This window comes from Trypanosoma equiperdum (assembly GCF_001457755.1).
Source record: "Trypanosoma equiperdum strain OVI genome assembly, contig: ctg_1704, whole genome shotgun sequence".
Lineage (NCBI taxonomy): Eukaryota > Euglenozoa > Kinetoplastea > Trypanosomatida > Trypanosomatidae > Trypanosoma > Trypanosoma equiperdum.
This window is the reverse complement of record NW_027123732.1, coordinates 821-11965: the sequence shown is the minus strand read 5'-3', so window position 1 is coordinate 11965 and position 11145 is coordinate 821. Positions and strand designations below refer to the sequence as shown.

At 45.8% G+C, this 11145-nt stretch overlaps 1 protein-coding gene and 2 pseudogenes across 3 annotated transcripts in view; all 3 read left to right on the top strand.

The window, feature by feature from the left end:
* Positions 1–1120: 1120 nt before the first annotated feature.
* TEOVI_000838000 (uncharacterized protein) lies at positions 1121–1474 on the top strand (the record flags this gene model as incomplete). The annotated part of the gene is made up of 1 exon (XM_067222805.1): positions 1121–1474. The coding sequence occupies one exon, from the start codon at positions 1121–1123 to the stop codon at positions 1472–1474; it is 354 nt and encodes a 117-aa protein (XP_067078906.1).
* Positions 1475–5131: 3657 nt separating this feature from the next.
* TEOVI_000837900:pseudogene lies at positions 5132–7633 on the top strand (annotated as a pseudogene). The gene has a single exon. A coding segment is annotated over exon 1 (2502 nt).
* Positions 7634–10895: 3262 nt separating this feature from the next.
* The window catches only part of TEOVI_000837800:pseudogene, a 1068-nt pseudogene continuing 818 nt past the window's right edge, over positions 10896–11145 (top strand). Inside the window, exon 1 of the mRNA in view lies at positions 10896–11145. This exon is cut by the window's right edge and continues 11 nt beyond it. Coding sequence covers positions 10896–11145 — 250 coding nt within the window.

Here is an 11145-nt window from a genome sequence, read left to right as displayed (position 1 = left end):
GTGTTAACGCTAAACGAAGAAAGAAAAAGAAATGAGTAGCTGAGAAATCAGGACAGAGTGAATGACAGTGTAGAAATGATACGGCTTCTGCGCGTCGTAGGAGTGGTGCAGCTAGGTGCTTTCCAAAAAAATATCATGAAGGCTGCGAGTGAGGTTTGGAATCGCAGGGGATTTTATCTGTGTGAGGGGGAAATGTGTTTATCTTGTTCTTGAGCGTAGCAGCGAAGTCTTTCGTCCCGTAAATTTCTCGGTCTGTTGGTACCTGGCGAATGTGGAGAGTTTGAGGGGAATACCGAAGTTGGAATGCATGTCGTTGGACGAGTTTGAGGGCGTGCGAAAAAGTAGAAGATATATGCAGGGGCTCGCGAGAGTGTGGAAGTTTTTTTTTTTAAGCCAGTGAGATGGCTGTTAGGGGCGAAGGTTTGAGAAGATCGATGTAATGCAGATGAGGTTGGAAGCATTATATCTCAATGGCAGTGAGACGTCTTCAAAGTGCGTGTGTGTGGGGGGCAAGGCGTAACATGGTGGTTTGCCCTGTTTCTACGTTTAGTGGTGCCAGATTTGAGTGCGTTAAGTACTGAGGTCGTGAAGATGAGGATGCTTTTTAACCTCAAATGAGGAAACGTAAAAGGTGTACATGTAGTGTTGTGGAATTATCGCGCGCGGGTCTCGTTCGTTCTCCACTGTTTTGAAACCTGAGTTTTTTTATTATTAACCCAACACGAGCGCGGCTATCGAATCTGACTGACGGGAAAAAAGAGATCATGGGGAGGCCTGAGGTCGGTAACAAACTCATGGAGATCGTTTTCGGTGCGTGTATAAGTTGAAGGAATTGGAGGTTTTGAGACACAAGAGTTTGAATCAGTCACCACTTCGGGGAAACGACAAGCGAACGTGTACGATAGGTGCAACTGAAAAAGGTGGAGGGTCTTTTCAACATTGATACATACTTTGGTCGGTTTTCCTTCTACAATAACGTTGGAAACAGTGCCGTATTTTTTTTTTTTCGGAAAGCATGATGTTAAGCTTCTTTCTTGCTACATCGTTCTCTTCCATTTTGCCGCTAGTTGCGCGTGTTATAGGACATTCGTATTCCCAAAGGCATTAGAAAGTTCATACGATGGCCGCAGCCGTCAAACCGGAAGAGGCGAATGCTGTCACCACGGCGGAGAATGAAGTCAACCCGAACCCCTTTTCAGCCGTACCGGGCTCTCCCGGCTCCGCTGCTGCGGCACCAACGGATGCAGTCACAGCTGCAAATCCGAGTAATGATGTTTGCCCGAAAGACGACGACGAAATGTATGGCGATCACACATATATTTGTGGAATTGAGTGCCCCACTTTTGGAAGTTCAGAAGCAGGAGAGGGGGAGCTCTCGACTCGTGCTGCGCTCCTGGCATGGATGGGAGTCGTTTCGATGGTATTAGTGTTGGTCGTCGTGTCGGTGAAGTGCATCGGTGACGCTCGGGATTAAAAAGTTTTCAGTAACAACAACGCATAGGAAAGGACTGGTACGTCGACAGAGATGGTTTGTTCTTTTGTTTTCTTTGCTTTAACATATGTATGCAAACATGCACATACGCTCTAATAGTGCGTTGTTATGAACACTTTGAGCTTGCTAGTTACCTATTTGCGCACTTACACCTAGTGCATTAAAAAGGTGTTTGCGTCGGTGTTCTCACCGCTTCGTCACCGGTGTTCATAATTTGTGCATCAGCTTTGTTTTTATTGGTGTTCCATATCTGTGGAGAAAAAGAATAGGAAGTAGCTGTGGTCGGGAGGGTGCTTCAACAACAACGCCGTTATGAGCCAACAATGTTAGCGAGAAGGTCAGGGTGTCAACTGTTGGTAGTGAGAACCTGGTTGTTCGTTCGTTGAGTACGGAGTACTTCCGCGTGGAAATGGGCTAGGATGTTCAAACGGTGTGTGATCGGTGGTGTAGGCTGCCAGCGCCTCTTCCTGCAGCATCCGCCATGCCTTCCGTGGGTGTCACACAACACGGATCACCAATAAATTGTCGGGAGGAATATAAGTTCATTTCGAAGCGGGCGTCGCTGGGCGTCAGTATCAGAGTGTCCTTAAAGCATCCTCCAAAATGCTTCACGTCTCGTTTTCAACGAGCTGCTCGAAGCCTTGGAGGATTCTCATCATAGTCGCAGTGTCCAATCCTTTTTGCAGTGTCATCCGCGTCCCTGCTCTTCATCGTTTATCCTTCCGTAGAGAACCTGTGTTGGAGGTCGGCGGTCGTGTCCTGGGACGCTTAGTAAGGGAAGGGAAAGGGACTCAGGGCATTTGTTAGCAACTGAAGATCGAGCGCTGCCGCTCGTCTCTATTCTCAACTTAGTTATTCTCGTTTACCGGGCGATGTGTCTAAATGGGCCGCTGCCACTTGTTCCGTGGGGAATGCGGTTGTGAAGTGGGTGGGCAAACCTTCAATATCTAGTTTACGCTTTCCGCGTATTATCTTTTTGTTGCCTACTGTGCCAACTGCTTTGATGCAGTCGGCAGGCACCTCTCTCTCTTGACCAGTGTTGCGAAGGTGACGCGCCGTTTTGCGTATGTGCACAGGGTCGTTAAGCGTTTGGACCAAAATTTACACTATATGTTTGATAGTTTGAATTCTACCTTAGCTCCGCTTCCCGACTATACCTTCTTTTCCACTGCTTTTGGAATGATGACATCACGAGTGAGGGTGTGGAAGGAGATGATAAGCTCCAGGTGGTCGCCCATCTGCAGTTTTCTAAGGGTTTCCAGTGGTGACGGTTGCCCTGTGGTGCACCTTCTGCGTACCCGGCATGAATCGGGACAATAGCCTTTTAACCGTGGTGTCGTCGTAGCCAAGTCGGACGTTACTATCTGATGTCGCTTGCATGAGCAAAGCTTCCAAACATTTTTTCTGCAAAGATTTCCTTTCTTAGGTGGTAAAAAATTATCACGGAAGATATACGCATACAACAACAGCTGAGGCATAGCAGCAACGGAAGCTGCCCCGAGGATTCATTGCACATTAGCAGAAACTACTCACTGCCAGGTTTGTGTGATATAAAGAGCACGGGGCAACACCCAACGCTACAAGCGCCCGTATGGCCGTTACCAGATGCGTCTGTCCGGTAGGTGAAACGAGCTCACGTCCAAAGCACTGAGACAGTAGTGGAGACACGGTAACAGCAATGACGACGATCACAATACTGTCGTCTAGAATTTCCAAAAGTAAACTATTTTTATGCGGCATCAGCTCCTTCCTTCAAGTGAAAAGAGGGTGTATAACCTGGAAGGAGGTGGTGCCACACTTTGGAGTCGCATTCTTAGACTTTTCAGATTGAGCGTGATGAAGTGGGTTGAATTATAAGCAATTAGATGCAAGGCGTGTGGACTCACAGAATATATGCAAAATTCCTCGTATTTAGTGTTAGGAGTGGTGGGGATATGGGGACAGATATTAGTCGGAAGGCGGAGGAAATGGTCAATGAGAAGCAACATATCCTACTCCCCGTGTTTGTGAAGTTTAATTTTGGTTAGGAAGGGCTCGTGCGAGCAGAGTTTGGTGAGAGCGGACTTCAACGCAGGGCCGCCAAGAGAAGCGGTTGAGGGGCGTAAGCACAATCACCATTGTGATTTTGCTTGTGCGCACAAGGTTTTTTTTTCACTTTAGGGGTGTACGTTCTGTCCTGTGTATGAAGTTGGGAATGCCATACATGTGATTGTGAGACAGGGTTACCGGTGGTTGATAGTCGTGGCGCGCACCTCAGAATATGCGTGCGAGGAAAGGCAGAGAGTAAAGCATAGCTTGGGTCAAGGGAGGAGTATCTGGAAGATGGAGAAGGGAGATAGGAGAGGAACTTCGTTACATCGCGGAGACTAAGCAGGATTATTGTTTGGAACCGTAGAAAAGGGTCGGGCAGGGACTGCAGGCAGTTTATTTTTTGTATATGCGAGGGTGTTCGGATGTGGAGGGTGTGGGGTTTTCTTGATCTCTTAATTTGGTGGGAGGAACTATACCCATATAGATGCGTGTAAGAAAGGGATAATTAGTCGCATGCAGATGTAGGAGGGCTTGGAAGCGGTTTCTTGGCAGTGTGGACGTTGTAGGTGATAGTTACGTGACACAAAATAAGGGGAAGTAGCAAGGAAGTGGGAGATTTTTCTCTTTGTTGTTTGCGGTAATGTTGAGCTACGGTGGAATGGCTCAATGGCTGCGAGAGGTTAAGTGGTTTCGACATGTAAGTGTGCTCATGCTGCCAGCGGGGTTTAAGGTTTATGAATGCATTAACTTTCTAAGGGTTCGTATTTTGGTTAACTTAGGACTCCTGAGGGGGTCAAATGTGTCGTGTTATGTGCTTCGAAAGTGTGCTCGATTGGGGTAAGGCTACCAACAGGACAGGGAGGATTGGGATTTGATTCCAGCTTGCCTCGGCTTCCATCGGGGAGATAGCGAATCAATGGGTGAGGAGGATCCACGGCGACAAGAGTTCATAATGCACGAAGGGAGGAGAGGTCCTGTAAATGAGAGTCAGAGAAAAGAAAGGAGCGGAGACTTAAACGCGCCGTGTGAGAAAACCGGCCAAACTCGCAGAGAAAGGGAAAACTTGAAAAGGGCCACTTGTCTCTCATGCACAACCAGATTTGCTGGAGGGATATTGCTGTAAAGGAGAAACTCGGCAATAAATACGAAGGAGACGGCTGACGAGGGTCAAAGCGAAAGCGGAGAATTAGAGAGGTCAGTCGCAAATGCGATTAAAATTGAGAATAGGGAGCGCAGGAGTGAAGTGTTCATCCAGAGAGTTTGTAATCATATTCTTATCAAAACTCTCTGGATACGGAGGGGAGAATTTTCAAAGAAGATTTGGTGAAGCATCGTCCACCCAGGAAAGACTGACACTGTAAACACGATGTAACCTTTTGGTGCAACAGCACGCTGGGGTCAGTCCAATAAAAAGAGATGTCGTTCATCAGAAATGTAGGGGCAGATTGAAAAACTTTGAGGGGGCAGGAAAGATAAAAACGCTTCGCAACCAGACACCAGACGCTCTTCGGGTAAAAAGCGTGCAGCAACGAAGTCGATTCGGAAATCAGAAGGAAACCCACAGGAGGCTTGATTTTCCAAACCGACGTCTGGAGGAAGCGTATGTGAATGTATGTCTACAGGGCAATTCTGACCGCTGTCACAGTTACTCTGCTATCATAAAGTTCCTTGACACCGTGTACACTTACCACATCTAAGTGTAGTGGCTTCCCAGCCTTCAATTCGTGTCATGCCCTGTTAAAAGCAGTAAAACTACACCAACTCCTCCTACTACCAACGCTTTTACCGGACAACACATGTAAATGCTTTGTTGCCAACCCTTACTTCATATTTATTCCGGGCACGTGTATCAATATAAATTCATCCACACTTACATACGCCTACACATGCGCCTGCAGACGAACAAATAAAGTAATATTGCTGTGCTTTTACACTGTCTCATTCTCTCCGTTTGCGTGTGTTAAAGGTTTAGCTGACCCCACTCCCATAATGGTGAAGATTTCCTGGGTGACGGAATGCCCAGTGAAGGAAGAAGTAGGGTGTCCCCAGTGCCTAATGAAGTGTGCGGTTCCCATTGAAGTGTTGCCATGTGAGCACGTTCTGTGTAGCACGTGCTATCGCGATTTATCAGTGTGTCCTCTATGCGATATAAGCGTATGTTCCCGTCGGCCTGCGTTCCGTTATGAGTTGGACAACACCCGGTTTGCGAGGTGCAGAAGAAGAAGCTCAGTCGCTACAACATTTATCGGGAGTGAGGATTGTAGCGGCAGTGTGGATCCTGTGAAATTAACGAAGCGAATGGGAGGAAAGGTGCCGTCCAAAATATATGAGCAGGTCCTTAAAGCAGAGGAGAGTAATTGGACTGTGATGGATTTGGAAAATTGCGTGGATCTGTCAAGAATTCGGGCACTATCTGGAGTTCCAACTTTGGAGGAAGTCAATCTCAGCGGATATAGCAAGTTGAAGACTGATTTGGAGCATATTATGACGTTGAGTAATTTACGGAAACTGACTTTGGACAACACGGAGTTGGACGATGAGTGCGTCGTTGAGATCAGCAGTAATAGGATACTCTCGCATCTGAGCTGCAATAATTGCCACCATATCACGGACATTTCACCCGTAGCAGAGATAAAAACACTCGAGGAACTCTCCCTATCGGGGTGTAAAAATATTAAAAAGGGTTTGGAACACATTTGTGCGCTGCCCAACGTGAGGAAGTTGAGTTTGAGAGGCACCGCGGCTAACGACGCGTGCATCTTGAGTCTCAGCGGGAGTACGCATTTGGCTGATTTGGATTGCAGTGAGTGTATGAATATCTCTGATATAAAAGCATTGGGAAAAATTAGTTCGCTGGAGGTGTTGTCGCTTGAGAAGTGCATTAACATGAAGGAGGGGCTGGAGGAGCTGGCTGCGATTCCGAACTTGAGGGAACTGAATTTGGCCAGTACTTGCATTGATGATGAGTGTGTCATTAAAGTCAGTACATTCAAGCAACTGGTTCATTTGAACTGCGAAAATTGCCTCGCTGTTACTGATATTCAACCACTGGCGAAAATGAAGACTCTGGAGTACCTCTCAATTGGAGGGAGTCGCAATATTGAGGTTGGCGTCCGCCAAGTATGCGGGAACCCGAAGCTAACAGGGCTCAATTTGGGTGGTGTGGTTGTGAGGGATGTGGATGTTATGTTTCTGCGTGAATTCGAAGGGTTCGTCACACTGAACTTGTCTGGATGCGCAAGGATGAAGGGACTGTACGCAATAGATGGGTGCACAAGATTGAGGACATTGATACTCAGAGGATGTAAAAATGTCAGGGACATCACGCTGCTAAGGGAGTGTAAGGATATCACCACATTGGATTTTACCGGGTGCATCAGTTTGTCCGATTTGAGGCCATTAAGGAATTGTGGAAGTCTGAAAATGTTGAATCTTTCGGAGTGCGCGAGACTGAAACACCTTACTGGTGTGGAGGAATGCAAGAAGCTTGCAACTGTAGAGATGATTGATTGTAAAACGTTGGAAGACATCAGTGCACTCCGTGGTTGCACGAACTTAGAGACACTAAATTTGTGCAACTGTGGAGGGAATCCAGACCTGAGTGTTTTAGGCGCATGCAAGAATCTGAAGACGCTGAGGCTTACAGGGAGCAGCAAAATAGATGATTTCAGTATGTTAAGTGGCTGCTCAAATCTGATGACAGTGGAGCTTAACGATTGTGTGAGCCTGAGGGAGGTTTGGTTGAATGGGTGCGAGTGCCGGAATCTCACAAACCTTTACCTAAGCAACTGTGAAAATATCACGGACTTGTGGTTGGATGGGTGCGGCAACTTGAGAACGCTTGATTTGCGGAATTGCACGAGACTATGGTACATTCATGGACAGCGAGATTGCAGGGGGTTGCTGACTCTCGATTTACGGAATTGCGGGACAATAAGGAATGGTATTGTCGAATTCATGAATCTCCCACGCCTCTGTGTTCTCTACATCGATGACAACAATGCAGACAGGAATTTGGTTGAGAGTTTGATGGACAGAGGTGTCGATGTGGAAGTAACAGATGAAACTCATGCTTGCTACGTTAAAAGGATGGATGACGAATATATGTAGGTAACGATCGTCTCGACTCAAAATCCCACTGGGAACTATCTTGTTTTGTCTTCTAGTATTCTTTTATTAATACTACACCGCGACTAGGGTAGTGTTTGTAAATATTATTATGCAATTAACTTAATATTTTCCACCACAGAGATACATATTCTGTGTCTTGGAAGTATAATAACATACACTGTAATTAAATAAAATGATAAGGAAGGTCACACATATAAGCACATGTCGCGGGTATCCAAAATACATGCATATTCTGAGCTAGCGGGGACACTACCCGCGGCCTTTAAAAACTTACATAGCCTAGTGTCAATTTCTTCCCCTCTTCTCCTAACACCCTTCTTTCATGCGATAATACTTCATATACTTTCACTTTTTTATACAGCAGTTTTATGATTTCGTATCAGTGCCTACGAGAAAAAATTTTCTCCTTGTTTATTTCATTTGCACCCGTTGGTGCTTAACAAACTCCTAAAATGCGTCTTTTTCTTCCTGTTATCAGATTGGTTGTAAAGAAGTGAAGTGAGCGAGAAAGGGGTGAGCCCCTATGCGGTAGGGCAGAAAATTAGTGAATAACAGGGTTGTCAATGTTGGGGGCCTGGAATCTATCCGTCTTAGACCGATGGACACAGCAACAACGGACTCAAAACGCTGTAATGGCCTAAAAAAAACTCAAAAAGGGGGCATTATTTGATGCCTGTTCGGGTTTCACGGGTCGTGGCACATGTGAACCTTCTGGGGGTGCTCACTCTGAATGAGAGTATATATTTTTTCTGATATCTGCAGCTTTGGGGATGGCGATGTGGTAGCGTATATGGTCGTGGGTAACTTTAATAACAATCAAAGCTGGATAGATTAGATGATGGATTTGGCGAGTTATACCAATGGAAGTGTACACCTCGAGCTCAGGGGGTTACTGCTACCGTAGCGCAGAGAAAATTGATCATAATTATGGAAACGGTGCGCTGTTAAGGTCGGCAAAAGGGTAATGAGAGGTGTCTGCTGGAGCAAACAAAATCAGTGGGGGTATCGGATGCGCACCATAGCGGGTGACGTCTAAAGTGATCCTTGGGAGAAGGAACGTGAAATCGTCGCACTGAACATGAGAACAGGAACCACTGAAAAATAAGGGAAGTTATTGTGTTAACTTGGAAAGTAGACTCTCCTTCGACTGAAAGGGGAGGTGGTACGTTAAACGACTGAACGTGCACGAAAAGAAACCCGCTAAACCTGTCTGTTACAAAGCAGAACTCGGCGTTACCGAAGACGGTGCCAACGCCGCAACCGTTTTCACTTCTGTTAAGACTGCGAACGTTCGCCCCTTGAAAGAGGAACCAACCCCAGGTGTTGGGAGTTTTCGTCGCGAAAAGCGTTCCACAAGGACAGGATTGCTGGGAAAGGGTGGTAGTATCGTCCAGATAGGGGACCAAGAGGTGGGCGGTGCGAGGCCTCCACTTATACCTTACTAGTGGGAAGGCGCGTTATAGTGTTGCCTCCTGTTGTTCCTCTATTCTCCATCCAACATGGATACACTCAGGTTAGAGACCCACGGATTTGATACGACTACTGCACTTCACTCGGGTGGGAGTTGATGGGGCACATTTAAAAAAGTGCAACTGGGATACCTTAGGAAAGGGGGAAGAAGTACATTCAGACACACCACGTCACGGAGACTTCACGGCAGCGGGTCAAGGGGGGAAAAGAGATTATTAAGCGACTAAAAAAACGCTGTCAGACAAAACTTTAAGGCGCATTATGGCTTTAGAGACTCCACGGGTTCAGTTACAGATGATTATATTGACGTAATTGCAACAAACTACTGACTGTATATACCGTTTTTCTCAGTCTTCAGTACGCGCAGAAGGTGAATCGGCGATTGCCCTTTACGTTGTATGGGAAATACAACAAATTGTTGGATGGGAAGTTATGGCATTTCCATGGCATGGCTGCGCCGATCTCGGTGTGGCAATTTCATCTGTGGAAGTTGTAACTTTCGATCTTGAAACTTATCTTGTACTAAATCTTGGCACCAAAAAGAAGCTGTCCGCACTTAGGGAATGGTGTTATGCCAGTCTTCATCGGTGCTAGCCACTGAACACTCTCCAAGTCGTATAACACCTTTCGCTGCACCAGCCTGATGTTTGCCATGTTGGTCGTCCTGGGTTTGACATATGGTAAGGTCGGTTGAATGGAGAGAAAGTTACTTAACTCATCATATATTTCTGTCGAGGTGTTCCTGTTTGAGTTATCTTGTTGGTGAGTTATTATAAATATGACTATCCCTCCATCATCTACGTTTTGGGCGGTGGAGTGTGTTAATGCACTTTGCATGTGAATTAAGGGTGGTAAGAGTTTACTGATAGGACGGGTATCTACGTATATAACTTCCGTTGTTACGAGCGTATCCATAAGGATGGTGGCTATGATGAGTGTGGCAAATAATCTAAATGAGGGTGCTGACAGGGAAGGCCACTAATTATTCTGGAACTGCTTTGTGTGTTGGTGACTGGCATAATGTCCCGTAATGCCACAGTGTAATCAAAGGCCTCATTTACGAGCAGAGGTGTCCAGTGAGAGTGTTTTGAAAATCCAACTTTTATCTTTACTAGTGTGTGGTTAGAGGGAATGGAAAGCAATAAGTTATGCATGTTCAAGAAGTGTGTGTGTGTGGGACCAAAGAGTACTGTCAGCACGCGTATGAAAGAAGGATATGCTAAATGAGGCCCAGCAGTAGAGTTGATTGCAATAGATAAGGGTAACACATGCATGCAAATAAAGCGCGTAATGTTCTAGCCAATAAAGCCATAAAGTAATAACTGAAGCTAATGGAACCGAGAGAGGGTTTGGAAATAACGTAAGATGAATGTGCCAGTACTCATTATGGTAGTGGATAAACTCATTGAGGAAACCAAGAAAGCGGCAGCGCAGCTCAGTTGGGAAAGTGAGGAAACTAGCATGAAGATTAAGAAAGTGAATTTATTGAATTTAGAAATTAGGAAGAGTGAGGTAACCAATGGGAAAACAACTATGAGGGTGTTTAATGTTGATATCCAACTTGAGGAGAGGGAACCCATGTGAATGTATTTTGGGATGTGTCTCCTATTTTTTGGGGTGCTGCTGTGATTGTTTTGTGCCAGTTGTTGGCTTTTATTTTGATATTTTAATGTATATCTTTTGTTGAATGTGGGCATGTGGTTCAATAATGGCTTTAATGATAGGTTTTTGTTTCTCCCTTTTGACTGATGAATGTAGAGGCAAAATCACAATGAGACACGAATTAGTGTTTACCACTGGGCTGTTTGTGGCTGTTTTATCTCCTTCTTTTCAGGGTGATTTGGATGCGGGGAGATGGACAACAGAGTCAGTTGACTGGAGTGAGATTACGGACTATATCGGTGACGGTTATAAGTACCATAACGTTGGCGAGTTCGAGAGTTTGTGCAAGATTTACAGAATTACGCAAGCAGAAGCCCCACAACCTTCCTTTAAGAATCGTGAAAAGGAGGGTGAGATTG